Here is a 14,726-nt window from a genome sequence, read left to right on the forward strand (position 1 = left end):
GCCTCGAAGAGGCGTAAATGAAACAATCTTAACTAGGCTACTATTTTTCTATTTGTATCCCAAATCTCTTTTGGGTGTTCATTGTAATCGGTCGAAAGGTAAACACAACCGTAGATAAATTCATCTTGGATATCCTACTTCCCATCCGCAATCTCGCTCTATCTGAAAATAAGATTGTAAATCAAACCAGGCGATCTTTTACAATGATCCTTTGCAATTGACTCTAATCACGATCTCCGAACCGTTCATATCTCAAGGCGCTAACGCATAAATATAAATTCCATGCCATAAATTCCTTTTCGGCCCGCGGTCTCGCGCTGAGCTTTGCCTTAAAAAAAAAATAAAGAATTTTACTACGCATTCTCCTCCGCCCTTGCAAAGTCCATCGAAGGTGGCTCGATGGCGCAGCGCATAGACGGGAATAGGATCGGATCCATCGCTATACGCGGGCCTCGGCCCTGGAGCCTTTCTAATCCGTTGGTTTTCAGCGCGAGTTGATGTTTTCGCGCCAGCTAGTAGATGCGGTAACGGACGTGCTGCCTAGCGGAAGGGGCAAGGACGGCCGAGGCCGACCGCGAGGCCTGACTTACACGGGAGGAAGTCAGAGCTCGGTGGAAGAGAGAGAGAGAGAGAGAGAGAAGGGGGGGAGGAGGGGGAGAAGGGAAAGAACGAGTGACGAGAAGAACGCCGGATCGGGGTGGACTAAACAGCAACGACCGACCGCGCGCGCCCACGTGCGTGTGAGTCGCCGCGCGTGGTACGAAGGCTGGAACGCGCCAAGACGTGTGTGCGTGCGTGCGCGCGATGGTTGCACGATGGTTGCACCGACACCGGATCCCGGGGAATCGTGCGAGAGTTAGGAGCAACGTGGGATTTCGCGAAGCGTTCGCATCGCGATGGAATTCCGTTCCCTCGGCGCGAGGGAACGTTCTCCCTCCCCTCCTTCGACGCGGATGCGTCGCGTGCCGAGCCCCGTTTCGTGAGCTCTCGTGGAAGTGACGCGTGAATAAAAATTCACTATTTAAATCTTCTTCTTTTCTCCTGAATTGAATATCGCACGCGACTTGCTCTTTCGAAATATCATATATCGCCGCAGAGATACGGCGCGCGGCGCGTATCCAGACGTTTCGAATCCATCCGGAGAGCGGCGACGGCGACCCCTCGGGCGGCTTCAAGGCTCCGGCGGATTTGAAATGGAATTTAAATGGCTCGGTACGATAAAACTTGCACTTACCCGCTCCTTTTTACATCGGGTCCTGCAGGTCCCGAGTAAACGAGTAATAAACGGCGGCTACGTTTATCGCGCGGAATGCGTGTGTACGCAGGTGCATCGTCGTCGATGCGCGCACAAACACGTTTGAGGAATGCATAATTTATCCAATTTAAATTATACCATGGCATTCTCCCGGTAATCATTTTTATTTCGGGACGTCGACACAAGATTTATTCGTATTGAGTCACACTCGATCTTATTATATATTTAATCGTGTCCAATTATAGTCGTATAGAATACATAAGTAAGAGACTTTTTAAAGAGTATGTTGCCTAAAAAAGTCTGACGAAAAATCTGAAAGTAAACCGTTGCTACAATATGCATTTTATCCGCTCTCTTTGTGCGTTTCCCTTGTGTTTTGCCTCGACTTATCCGATCTCGTATCTCTCTCATGCCTACTTTGTAGAATTAACGTCGTATCCGGGGACAGGTGGTTTCATTGATGCAGATGCGATCATTCCGCACGTAACCGTCTTTACAGATGCAACCCCGAATGCAGACCTTCGTTTTAACACAGGCCATCGTCTCCCAATGATCCATATTCTCGCACGTCTTCTGACAGGTCGGATCTCCGAAACACTCGCTGTATTCTTCGTGTTCCTCGCATTCCGCTGAGAGAGACGCGCTATTATCCCGATAAATTTGATATTCCACGTCTGAAAAGTCACAAAATCAAAAAAAGGAGAAGGGAAAGGAAAGAAGACCGTATTATACATTATGTTTGAAATTTTTCGAAAGGAAAATTTGCGAACGCGAATTGTCCTCGAGCGAAACATAAACTTACTTTTTTCAATTTTCAGAGATGCGTCGTCTAAATCGTCGAGAGAATAAACACCGGCGAGAATGGCGAAAGTAAAAAATATAATGTATAGTTTCATCGTGCACTCGTAGCGACTTCAAGAAATGCGAAAAACGATGCGGCCCGTCGCCGAGGACTTTAAGTACGCTCGTAGCATATCAAATTAGCGCAGGCGATATCAGTGTCAGTAACCAGTTTTCTCGTATGCAGATTCTGGATATCGGTATGCTATAAATTGTGATTAAAAAGGGCCGCTAGATATATACCGACACGCAGGGGAAAGGTAGGTGATAATACACGTTCATTTCCTACAGCGAAAAATCGTAACGCGAATTTTGCAAGTTTGTATTATATATTTATGAGACTTTCAATTGTACAGCCAACTCATTTACAATACAACATACATAAGTATTTTATATAATAGAATCGCCCGTATTACAATTCAAAGTAAACAATAATGAGCTCAATAATCCGGATGTCAACATTTTTTGCTAAAGCCTATCGAGGATTGCGTTGCTGATTTTGTCTCTAATTACAACAAAGATTATTTCATTATGAGAATCAAATAAAAATGATAAAATGAAAATTTTGCTGCTAAATATCAAATAAATATACGAAAATGATGGCCTCTATTAGATTTTACGGGAAATTTTCTAAATAATCTAGCGGAAATAGATGGTATTCCTCTTTCGGGAGATTTTTTTTACTTTAACTTTCTCCGAAATGTTTCCAACATAAATGTGTAACACCATCGAGGGGAGGAAAAAAATAGATTTTGACAATGACAATAAAAAGCCACTCGCGCTGATTACATGTATAGCCTCTTAATTGAATACATGTTAATGAACTGACAACAAACGATTAATTAGATATTATACAAGGTAAATATATCAATAACTATTATCGACTAACTATTTACGACTTATATAATTTTTTTTTTTTATTTTAAAATTCCAATCTTGGGAATTATTTTGCGAAGCATCGATTTACCAGTATATTCGTCCGTAAACTAAGTCATAATTATACGTATGATCGTTAATTAATTACGTACATCAGTTAATCCGACCCTTACGTTTATTATACTAAGTTTAAATCATTGAAAACAAAAAAATTAGTTATATTTGAAAATGGAATTTTTTCGACATTATTTTCATTAGAAATACAATTGTAGTCTGTGATATAATAGAAGGGATCGCGCCACTAAAACTACGAGAGTGTCTCGGTATATCTCACGGCAATCGGTCGACTATCTGTTGAGTTGAGTTCGAGGGGCGATGTAAGGAAAGCAACTATATCACAGAGAATCAGAGAAGCAGCGACCGGTGATGATAATCATAACTACCAAATCTTAGCTGCAATGGCTCTCTGCATTAAAACGTTCTTGCTTCGCTGTTTCATGCGCTCAATGAAGTACTCCTTGCCTTCCAGGTTATCGTCAACTGGTTCGACCCCTTCATTCTGGCAACAAACGAGAGTTAGTTGGCTCGTGGGTAACGTTTTCTCACGCGTGTGGCTGATCATCATCATTATCGTCATTTTCTTCACTTGTTATTCCTTTTATATCATCAATCAGATTACCATGATCGTCATCGTAAAGATGAGCTGATTGTTTCGTAGGCCGAAAACCTACGCGAAGTCTAACCAACCTTGGTGCTGGCTGCATCGCCCCCCTCTCCCTCTCCCCATCTTTCATAGTCATCGTCGTCTCTCTCTTCTCCTTCGCTCAAGGGTCCAGCTTGTCTCTTGTTAGGTGGTACGGTTGAGCCGCCACTGCCACCTTGTTGATGCTCCACGTCATCACCTCCCTCCAGCATCTTGTTGATCTTCTCCTTCGCTTCGTCGACCTTCCTCATCGGATCAGGTGAATAGCTGCGATCGCTGTATCGATCGCGCGATGAAGCACGGCGATCCCTGAAGTCCCGTCTATCACGGAAATCGCGGAAGTTTTGTTTGTTGTGAAAGAATCTACCACCACGATTGCCACGACCACCACGACCACCGCGATTGTTGAAATTACCGCCACGACGATTACCAAAACGATTATTATGCTGATTATTATAGAAGCGGTTTCGATTTTGGAAATTGTTACCGCCACCGCGATGATTCGGATTGTTGAAGCCTTGGAAACGTGGTTTGTAATATGTGCCACGGTTATTATACGGTCGGAATTGCCTTTTGCGATAATAACCTCGATCGCCTGATCTGCTACGGCTACGACTTCTTGTATATGATCTGGATCTTGATCGGGATCGTGATCTGCTGTAGGTACCCGAAGGAGATCTACTATATTTTCTTTCGTAACTACCAGATCGTCGATTCGAATACGAACGTGAGCGGCTTCGTCTCGCAGATCGTGATCGAGAAGAGCCTGAACTGGAGGCACTGCGAGATCGACTGCGCGAACGTTTCGCTGGACGATCTCTGCTCATACGCTTATTCATACCGCCCCTGCCGCTCGAGTCACGTTTCTTCGGTGTCTGTCGATGACCTCGTTCGGTTTCGCTATCGGAATCGGTTCTTGGGCCTTTGGCTTGACTCTGGTTCTTTGCCGTTGGCGGAGGACGCGGTGGTTCCGGCGGATGTCCAGTTCCGCTGTTCTGACCAATCGGTTGAAACTTGCCGCCCAAATTATTGCTAGAGCCAAATTTGGTTGGTGTGTTCTGTGACACAGACATAGTAGGATCCTTGTACGATTGGAATTTATTCTGTGGTTGCGGCGTAGGATACTTGACAGGCGCTTGCTTCGGCATCGGAGGCTCTTTGGGCAGTGGTGGTGGTGGTGTCGGTGCAGGTTGCGGTGGCACTGCTCGTTTTTCAGCAAGCTCACGCTGCATTTGCTTCCGTATATTCAGGGATTTTTCAAGAGCCGCGCGTTGCAATCTTTCTTCTAATTCATTATCATCATCTTCATCACTGTCCACAAAGACGTTAGATTGTGCCTTTTTACTCTCCGGTGGAATATCTTGCCATTTTTGCGAAGGCACATCTTTTTGTCTGAAATTACGCGTGAATATAAACTCACAGTTAAATAAAGTATAAAACATTATCTTACATTTTATAAATTATGTTTATTTTAACAAGATCTTTTATATACATAATTACTCACCTAGCAGCTTGTGCAGCCTTCCACTTTGCATTTAATGCAGCAGTGTCCAATGTAGGAAGCTTCGGTTCTGGATGAATTAATTGGGATTCTTGTTCAAATATGTCTGTTAGTGGCTTCCTCTGTATCTCTGTAATATATAATTATAATAAAATATTATCATATTATCAAAATTGGCTTTAATATATGTTAATATATTTACACATACCTTTTCGCTGTTGCGCAGTCATCGGCATCCTGGATTCCCGCTCATGATATGCCTTCGAAGCCTCGTCTCTCTCCCTTTCCCTCTCTCTGCGCAGCTCTTCCTCTCTGCGGGAACTTTCAGCGAGCTTCTCCGCGTTGCTAAGAGGGGAAGGTATGTCATTATACTGTGCTACATACCTAGTAAATATAAAAACATAAGTAAAATACGATATACAACGGCCGCGTGATTTCCGTTCATTTGCGTTAGCTGAGGATATGAGAACAACGAATAAATAAAAATAGACAGTATAATATATAATGCGAGTTAAACTAAACCACTCAATTGGAAAGTCAAAAAAAAAAATAAAAAAAAAAACTTTAACATTAAACTCTTCATTATAAGAAAAAATTCTAACAATGGTTCCAACCTTTTAAGTGCCGCACAATCTTTTTCAACTTTTGCATAATAAGCATTAAGCTTGGACTCTAATTGTTCTAAGTCCGGCAAAGACGATTTTTTCAACGCTTCTAAATCTCGTTCAAGTTTGTCCTTATTTTTACGCTTTTTCCGTTCTTCTTTCTTCTTCTTCTTTCGACTCTTCTTGTCCTCCTTTTCTTTATCTTTTCCCTTCTTCTCTTTCTTCTTCTTTTTCTTCATCTTTTCGCTCTCGGAATGTTTCTTTTCCTTTTCTCTTTCTCTCTTCCATCTTGCTGTCTCTTCTAAGAACTTCCTTACCTGTTCGTATATACAAAACTAGTTTAGTGTTACTTCAATTTTATATTGTACACTTTGAAATATGTTAACTAAATTGTAAAATTATACTTGCCTTATCTTCGTAATCAGAATCGTCCTTGGTTTGCTCAAGAAACTTGCGGACTTTGATTTCGTAATCATCCATTTTCTCATTCCTATTTGTAGTGTATGAAGCTGGTGGGATAGTATCGTGTGTGGTAGCAGCTGCAGCAGGAGGATTATTGTATTGAGCCATCCGCTTACTAAGTGGAGAAAGTGAACTGCGATGATCTTTCTTATGTTTGCGTTTACGACTTGGCGAACGAGAGGCCGATCGTGAACTTCCGGATGACGATGAGCTACTCGAATCTGAGCTCGAAGAGCTCGAAGATCCACTGGACGAAGAGCTCGAACTGGAGCTCCATCTCTGTCTTTTCTTTGATCTAGATTTTCTTTCCTTTTTGCGTTTCTTTTTATCTTTTTTATTTTCTGCAGCATCATTCTCAGCTTCGAAGCTCTTAAATGTATCCAAAGGATTCAGCGATGCAGTGAGAGTCTTAGATTTTATATACTCAATTGAATTTCGCGCTTCCTCATGATATGGCGCAATCGCCAAACAATTTTCGTATGCTTTTTGAGCATCTTCGTATTTCTTCTCATCCTCGTAACTGCGTCCAAGCGCAACTAACGTTTCCGCCATATACTTACGAGCATTTGCATGCGTTTGATTTAATTTCAAGGCTGTCTCGAAGTCGTCAATCGCCTTCTTGAAGCTTCCGCTATTTGCATATCTATAAAACAAACATAGCATGTTATAAACATGTGTACATACATTACATATTAAATGTGATCATGTTTTTAAAAGAGAACTTACAATGCTCCTCGAGCAACTAAACCTTCAACGTTGCGAGGATCAACAGTGAGCGCTTTGTTGAGGCATTGGAAGGCTTCGGAATGACGACCGGCTTTGAAATGATCTATACCCTCAGCGACACTTCGGAATGCCCACTTGCTCGCTTGTGCTTGCCGTAATTCAGAAGCGTATTCATTTGGCGGAAATCTCTCTCTGCATCAACAAACAAAAATAATCAGACCAATCCATAAGATATGGATATATAAATCCATATATATATATATATATATATATATATACATCCGTACATACACACGAATAAATTTTATAGCGACATTTCTTACCTCAATCCAACCATATTGGAATGATTCTCTTGTCCCAGACCGATTAAGTCGCACAGATATTTTATGTTGTTTGGATTGTTGAAACCAGTACTATTCTCCAACAGCGTTTCATAACTCTGGCCTTTGTTGTCCATTGCTTTCCTATATCACAGAGAGAAATATCTGATTATCAAACATTGCAAAAATCATTGTGACCTTTTCCAAAGAAGAGGAAACCAAAGCTACTTCGTTAACGGTAAAACCAAAGACTTGATAATCATAACAGCCGAGTCCTTATTAATCCTGTTGATGAACATCGCCTGTCTGGCAAATGTGTGTGCGCCTTCGTTCTTCGACATCATGTCGTACTCCACATTTTTCTGCTTTATAAGCATATACATATTTATGTGTGCATTATTTGTGTAGTTGTCCCATATATATAAAATTTAATTAATTAAATTATTCCTGTACAATGACTCTTCACTTTAATCTGTATGTATTAATCAATGATACGATACTAATGCCAAAAGCGCTTTAAATATAAGTCTGAATCTCCTTCATAACATTATTGTTATGCAACTTCTGGTATTAGAGTCGTTCAAAATCTACGTTTGTACCGTTAAGAAGCAGCAGGGATCCGAAACAGGGATACGGTGCAGAAGGTAAGATTCCTTTTTTTTTTTATTATTAGCAGATATAATCTCATAGTTATAAATTTATATTGGTACACAACCTCAATATTATGTAAACTCGTCTCTCACCTTTCACCGTTAAGACGTATATTTCTAGTATTTTGTATCACATTTGTAATCAGAGAATTTTTTTTTTCTCAACACAAAATCACACGGCCTATCATCAATCGATGGTGTGGTTTCGGTTTTTATAAAATTTTTTTTTTGGTGCGATAAAATAAATTGCATAACCCTATGATAGGTTGGGAGCCACGCCTGAGTATATCTTCCAAGGCGGACCAAAAAAATTTTTTTTTAGATGTGGAAGTTTCATCTGCATTTTGTGATGTCAATTATCAACATGACATCACTTTTTTTATTCAATATAAGCTGTAAGTTTAAACATTAAGGCATTATTATGATAAGGCGCGATTCTTTTGAGGATTAAAGATAAAAAGGTTTTTGGGTGATTAAGACTCGAGTTGTTTGGTCTCTACTTAAAGTCTCATCAACTTGTCTATAAATTATAAATCTATTCTATCTTACCTTTAACAAAGAAAGTACGATCGGACACGAAAATATGGATACCTTTTGCCATGATAAAATTATTTGCGCAGAAAGATTACATTAGTACACATTTTAAGAGAATACAATAATAGACACGTATATATATATATATATATATATATATATAAATATATATATATATATAAATATATATATTTATACTTTATAAAAGTATATATTTATACTTTATAAAAAATATATATTTATACTTTACTTTTCTAAATTTCCTAGATATAAGAGACCAAACAACTGTAAATCAGTGTTATACCTACCGTCTGTTGCATTCAATGATCACTCAAGGCTCAACATCTCATACTGGAAATTCAACCTCAAAAGTCATTTGCGCCATAGTTTGGCTCGTGCTTTGAGAGTAATATATCGCAAACGTAGATAGAATATGTGCGCAATAGAGCCATGTCAACCAATGCTCAAGGTTTGAATTCATTTGTATCACATTAGAAATTCATCATCATACTATCAACTTTTTACGTTACATAGAGTGTCTGGTACCTAAATTCATAAAAATGTGTAAGAGGAATCAAAACTAATTCACCTAATTTTGTTAGTATCAGTGCTTCTGTTAAAGATCGAATTCTTTTTTTCCCACCATGCCACGTCATTCTTACCTTCATATTATAAATAATGATAAAAAATAAAAACAAAAATTAAAAATAAAACGAAAAAAATGACAAATTACGAAAATTACATATTACAAAAACTACTATAGTATGGAACAATTAAACTAAATTAAAGAAGCTATTTTCTTTCTTCAATGTAAGTGCTCGTATACACAATGAACAAAAGTGTGACATCACAAAATGCTTTCATCGTTTATTATGTGAAGATCTCTCCTAAAGATGTATAAGGAATTAACTTACAAGAGTTAGTAAAGCACGATTCACATAGTGAATGACGGATTCAGTAGACTTGCAATTATATAGCTAGTCAAGTTTATCATGTTTACTTACTTATAGGCTTCTGGAAGATCATCGGAATGGATAAGTCCCATAGCTGGGTGTGGTGCTTGCCCTTCCCGGGCAGGTACGTTCATAACTGCAACAACTCGCTCGGCTTCAACGTTAACTTCACTGACTACGACGCAGACGAGATCATTTGCCATGTAGCCTCTTGTAACACCTTTCTTGTCCACCGCCGGCACAGTGGCCGTATTTAGTATCAATGCCTAACAAACACAATATGCAAAAACTCTTGTTGTCAAATACAGAAAAAAATTTGAAATATTTTGAAATTGATGTAAATACTTGAAATTGATGTAAAATCGTTTAAAGGAGCGATACTTATAAGTGATATATTTATATACCTTAACTCCCAATTCACCAACAACTCTAGGACAGTCACTGCAGTTACAAAGCACCTTTAGAAGTAGACCTGCGGCACTTTTACCCATTACTTGCGCGAAAATTACATCCCCAACTACTAAACTCTACAAATTTGATAAAAAGATGTCAAATTAGACAACTGTTAAGTTTTTTTTTACAACAAATATATTTAATTCATATCAATTATTCCAATACCTCCAAAAAGTTGCGAATGCGTTGCGACTTTTCCATGGTGACAAAAGTATCAAGTGCTGGTACTGTAGCATAAAACTCTGCAAATATATGAATTTATTGCATAATATTACATAATATTGCATAATATAACAATGTTTGAATGAGAAGCAAAAGATAAGATATTACCTTCATCTCCCAGTTCCTGTTTGATACATTCTGAAGACTTCTCCAAGTTTGCTTTATCATACAAGTCGTCAGCTTTTTTAGTAAGAAACTGCTGAAGCTTCAGACGTTTGCCTCTATCTCCAAAGCTATAAAAGATAAAAGATTTTTATATAATAAATCATGTTCAATGATAACAAAATAGATTTCAGTTTATTTAGCTAATCATTACCTAAGAGTCTTTTGTCGCTGTTGATAAATCTCAAAGCTAGGATCCTTGAGATTGAGCATGACTAGCTCATTTTCGTTGCGTTCTCCTTCCCACACTTTCTGCAACTGCTGGCCATGGTAGTTCAATGCTTGCGCCACGAGACGCGCATCCATAGATTCCATTTCGTTCAGCAAAGAGACGAACCTAATCTGCAAGACTACGAAAATCGTCGCGTTCGGATTATTTGTGCTTTCAATCTGCGATTACGAGAGAGCGACCACGAGTATATCGTCCGTTACATCGAAATATAGACGGAGGCACGTCGTAGACGTAGCGGCACGTTGTTCTGTAGAGTCGTTCCTAACAATACCCTCGTGTATAAAACAAAGCCTTTTGAACATGCGATCATCCATTCAAGGACACACGTGGTCGAGAACGAATCGTTATTCCGTGAGATCCAACAAAATTCGAAAAGTAACGTCGTATGCCTCCGTTTGCTATTGCGTGTCCGGCCGAATAAACGTCTGACGACATAAGCGTCGAGAATTGGACGATCGCAGATGTACTTGGCGCCTCACAACTTTGTTCTCCGAAGATAATATTATCGCCGAGGTTTCAGCGAGAACCCCCGCGACGTCGCGTCTCCTCGGCGTAGAATCGTCACCAGTTATTTTTTTTTCCCCCTATTACGCTCGCGTAGGCGAAGTACGCGCGCTATATATCGATCTCCCTTCCCGATAACAAGATGGTCGTCGCGGTGGAAATCCGAGGACTGCGGGAACGGCATCGACGCCATGACGCTCCCTCTTTTCCACCGCCGAATTGCCACCTTCTTTCCCGGCGTACGTCTCTCGGCCGCCCGTGAAATTGCGGGAATATTACTTACCGTCCGTCCAACGTATTACGCGAAGAGATCCGATAACGTAAACTTGGGAAAGAATCACGCTGTCGCACGAAACATCGCCGAAGAACGATAAACGTGTGCGAACACACGCAGTGCGAGTCACGATTTGTGACGAGGCGGAAACCAACGGAAACGACCAGAAATGACGATAGTGGAAAGGGATAACCAGCCATTGCGCATGCGCGGAATTGTTTTATCGAACGTGTTAGCCTTGCGCGAACGTAACGTATAAGCGTGCCGCGCCCGCGTGACGAAGTAGTTCTTTCGGCGAATTTCGCATTTGCAATGCTCGTAATTTTGATATCAGGACGGTCCTTTCTAATTATTTCTATTTTTTAAATTAATTCCTTTCTCTCGTATGGAAAAACTCTAATCCTTCATCAATTACTATCTAATTATTCTGATGAAATATTGAAGTTGAAAAATTTTTAAGTCCTATCTTTCTTGATACTAGAAAAGTATGTTAATTAAAAAAATATATAAACATGATTACGTGATACTTTTAGTATTAAAAATGAAAATTTAAATGATGCTTCAAATATCAAATAAAAATTGGATCATAAGCTATGTTTTTGCCATAGATTATACGATTTGTTAAGGATAGAATAAATTATGAGATTCAATAATGTAATAATTTAATATATAAATGATTCCCTTGATAACAATATGTACCAAGAATTAACAATTATAAACTGTATATAACAGAAGACATATGAATTAAACTTATTTTACATCTTGTAAAATAAGTACAAAAGGAACATTTTGCATCGTTTTATACCAGAGAAATTTAACAAGCATAAATTAACACATTCAACAATAATCCAGTTTTCTCTAATTGTGTATATTTAATAAGTGTTTTATATTGTCTTTTTCATATCCCTTGATAAAAACACAATTAGCATTATCATTCCTACCCCAGGTTACTAAATAATATTAACTTTTTCTTACAAATTACCTATGTATAATACTAGATATTGTTTTTACAAACATTTTCAGAAATTTATTTGTGGAAACTGATTTCACCTCTCCATCGTTGCATTAACTTTGCAAAATATCATTTATGCAAAATTTTATACATATTAGTTTAGATGATTTGTGTAAATTATCAATCATGCGCACAAATATAAACATTCCTATCTCTTTCATTCTTAGCTCTTCTTCTTGATCTTTTCTTTGCTCTTTTTATCTATATTCCAGTAATAAAGAAGCTGTGCCACTATTATGCCGTTCGCCAGAGTGGAACATATGTACATTGTTATCATAGTGGCATCACCCGTTTCTTGAATGGAAGTGAAAATTCTCGCAAGAGAACCAAAGAAGAGCATAAAGCACGTTGCCGCTGATAACTGGCCGGTACTTCCATTGACATAATTTGTATAGGCTTGTATAAACTGTAAAAATAATTAGAATATTTGTAACATATGCAAATTAGAATAAGAAAGGATGAGTTCTGAGAATTTAATTACATACCTTACTTATAAGAACAATAGGTATATTCATTGCTTGGCATGCCCAGAGGACATGAATAGGGGTTAGCCCACTATTAGCTGCAAAAATTACTGCCAGATAAGCAGAGAGAAACGCAGTTGCTTTTGCTGTTTCTCCATTGTAATGCATCACTAGGACTGCAATGATCAAAGTTTGAAACCCTAAAAATACTCCATCTCCCCAGGCACTGAAATTGATATATAAATAAAATTTTATTTAAAAAAAAACAAAAAGTTTTCCATGCTAACTTATTAATAAATTGTTTATTCACCTAAATGGAAATCTACTAATGAAACTATAGGAAGACATCGCGGTGATAGCAAATAAATCCAATAATACGCTGAAGACATTGATTCCCTCGCCGCTTCTGTTTTTTAGAATTTTCACTATTTGTGGTATTTTCACTAAAAAAAAGAGGACAAGAATATATTTAGATAAGAAGGTATGGTAAGAATGCTATTATAGATAAGACATGACATATCATAAAAACATGATAATCCAGTACACTTATATTGAAAACTGCAATAGCTCAAACAATATATAAAATTATATTACCCAATAAGATATTTTATCTTATGTATTTTCATAAAACAAAGTGGATATCTTTATATCTAGAAACAATATACTAACCAAGCAAGGAACCTCCAATGATGCCCAGTCCTAAACCTTTGCTCAACGTTGTCTTGAAGCATCCGACTGGAACATTTTCAAGATGATTGTGTTTTACCCAGATGCGATTGTACGTGTTTATAAATAAATTCATTTTTAATCTCAATTTTTCGCGGGTTACCGATGAATTTTAAGCTTGTCACATATACAAAAAAACAATCGAACATCATGCAAGTTTTAAATGCTTCTTCATATTGGAGAATATCACGTTTAGCGAATCGTAACGAAGTTTGCGGTAAATAAAATCATTACATTACTGTTATCAAATCGAACTCATTTACCGTGGAGAAAATTGAATTTGTCGAAGTACTCCTTTATGCATTCCTGAGTGAATAAAAATAACGCCGCTTTTCTGATGTGTTGTGCCATACTGCCGCGATTTGCTCTGCGCTCATCGACTGTTACTATCTCACAATGCAGATGCGCATGGAATGTAACGGAGAGCTCAGACGAAGAATCGAAAAAAATCTAATGAACCTTCGGCGATTACTGACAACTTCCTAAACGCATGCCAACTCACGCCGCTGGCGTCTGCGACACAGTAGCGATATTCAACAACTACATGCCGCATTTTTGGATGCCTCGGATGGTAAAGTGAGAAACAAATCGGAAAAGCATCGAATGTTTGGCTGAACTTGAAATTGTTGTACTCGAAATGAAATAGACATATGTTTGAAGCTTGGTAAAAATATGAAAACTTTAGCGCAATCCAACGCAATGCAACGATAAAAAGTAGGTTTATCGTTAAAGCTATGATTCGATTACATAAAATTATAATTCGGAAATACGCTGGATTAATAAATCTGAAATTGACAAAAAATATCAAATGTTATTTTCAGTAGTATAACGACACGTTGTTCCAAACGTTGTTAAAAACATATTAAATTGATTTTATTATTGAAATTATATAATAAAACAAATTATATTGTTTTTGTATAGCATTAATAGATTTAATAAAAGTTGGATATTAATATTGATTAATTGAATTAATTTGATTAAAATTAAAATAATGTCAAAGTTGGCAAGCAAAATGTCTCTCTCAATAGGCTGTATTATTCAATGGGAAAATAACGGGAAATGACAAAATAATAGTTTTAGTAAACAAATATATAAAAATAAATTATTTTACCATAAAGAATTGTATAACCATTAATTTACTTATCTGTAAATAATACGCGAAAGATATGTAGTAAAGTCCTTGAAAATCACCGTCATTGCTGGAGAACGAAACATTTTTAAATGCTGCGCGTTAAAGGTCGCGCGGCCTTGA

At 38.1% G+C, this 14,726-nt stretch overlaps 3 protein-coding genes across 6 annotated transcripts; all 3 read right to left on the bottom strand.

Moving 5' to 3' along the window:
- Positions 1-1,265: 1,265 nt before the first annotated feature.
- On the bottom strand, positions 1,266-2,255 carry LOC105430180 (serine protease inhibitor). Its single transcript, XM_011643582.3, has 2 exons — positions 2,058-2,255; positions 1,266-1,929 (listed from the first exon to the last, which is right to left on the bottom strand). Exons 1-2 carry the CDS (start codon positions 2,149-2,151, stop codon positions 1,682-1,684), a joined length of 342 nt encoding a protein of 113 aa, XP_011641884.2. The 5' UTR covers positions 2,152-2,255; the 3' UTR covers positions 1,266-1,681.
- Positions 2,256-2,405: 150 nt separating this feature from the next.
- Positions 2,406-11,442, bottom strand: LOC105430179 (uncharacterized). 4 transcript variants are annotated; one of them, XR_016139323.1, is made up of 14 exons: positions 11,282-11,441; positions 10,417-10,612; positions 10,209-10,333; positions 10,044-10,120; positions 9,830-9,952; positions 9,477-9,691; positions 7,292-7,432; positions 6,969-7,160; positions 6,189-6,885; positions 5,790-6,097; positions 5,384-5,559; positions 5,179-5,305; positions 3,651-5,066; positions 2,406-3,530 (listed from the first exon to the last, which is right to left on the bottom strand). XR_016139323.1 is itself a non-coding variant. In XM_011643578.3 (14 exons), exons 2-14 carry the CDS (start codon positions 10,575-10,577, stop codon positions 3,411-3,413), a joined length of 3,810 nt encoding a protein of 1,269 aa, XP_011641880.3. In that variant the 5' UTR covers positions 10,578-10,612; positions 11,282-11,442; the 3' UTR covers positions 2,406-3,410. The 4 variants fall into 4 exon arrangements, 3 of the variants coding, with proteins under 3 accessions (XP_011641880.3, XP_088933218.1, XP_088933219.1); XM_011643578.3 differs by having other exon boundaries at positions 3,719-5,066; positions 11,282-11,442; XM_089077092.1 differs by having other exon boundaries at positions 3,719-5,066; positions 5,384-5,520.
- A 475-nt stretch (positions 11,443-11,917) lies between these two features.
- Positions 11,918-14,001, bottom strand: LOC105430178 (mannose-P-dolichol utilization defect 1 protein homolog). Its single transcript, XM_011643577.3, has 5 exons — positions 13,738-14,001; positions 13,418-13,483; positions 13,059-13,191; positions 12,770-12,974; positions 11,918-12,690 (listed from the first exon to the last, which is right to left on the bottom strand). Exons 1-5 carry the CDS (start codon positions 13,823-13,825, stop codon positions 12,448-12,450), a joined length of 735 nt encoding a protein of 244 aa, XP_011641879.2. The 5' UTR covers positions 13,826-14,001; the 3' UTR covers positions 11,918-12,447.
- Between the last annotated feature and the right edge of the window lie 725 nt (positions 14,002-14,726).

Source organism: Pogonomyrmex barbatus, unplaced genomic scaffold (assembly GCF_055798465.1).
Source record: "Pogonomyrmex barbatus isolate J1 unplaced genomic scaffold, ASM5579846v1 scaffold2, whole genome shotgun sequence".
Lineage (NCBI taxonomy): Eukaryota > Metazoa > Arthropoda > Insecta > Hymenoptera > Formicidae > Pogonomyrmex > Pogonomyrmex barbatus.

Coding starts and splice junctions, on each gene's coding strand:
- LOC105430179 (XM_011643578.3), bottom strand. CDS start 10,577: ATGGAATCTATGGATGCGCGTCTCGTGGCGCAAGCATTGAACTACCAT. Junction 7,433..9,476: donor GATCTTCCAGAAGCCTATAA/GTAAGTAAACAT, acceptor TCTGTGATATAG/GAAAGCAATGGACAACAAAG. Junction 5,560..5,789: donor GATTGTGCGGCACTTAAAAG/GTTGGAACCATT, acceptor TATATTTACTAG/GTATGTAGCACAGTATAATG.
- LOC105430180 (XM_011643582.3), bottom strand. CDS start 2,151: ATGAAACTATACATTATATTTTTTACTTTCGCCATTCTCGCCGGTGTT. Junction 1,930..2,057: donor ATCTCTGAAAATTGAAAAAA/GTAAGTTTATGT, acceptor GTGACTTTTCAG/ACGTGGAATATCAAATTTAT.
- LOC105430178 (XM_011643577.3), bottom strand. CDS start 13,825: ATGGCACAACACATCAGAAAAGCGGCGTTATTTTTATTCACTCAGGAA. Junction 13,484..13,737: donor CAAATTCAATTTTCTCCACG/GTAAATGAGTTC, acceptor AAAATGTTCCAG/TCGGATGCTTCAAGACAACG. Junction 12,691..12,769: donor CTATTGTTCTTATAAGTAAG/GTATGTAATTAA, acceptor TTATTTTTACAG/TTTATACAAGCCTATACAAA.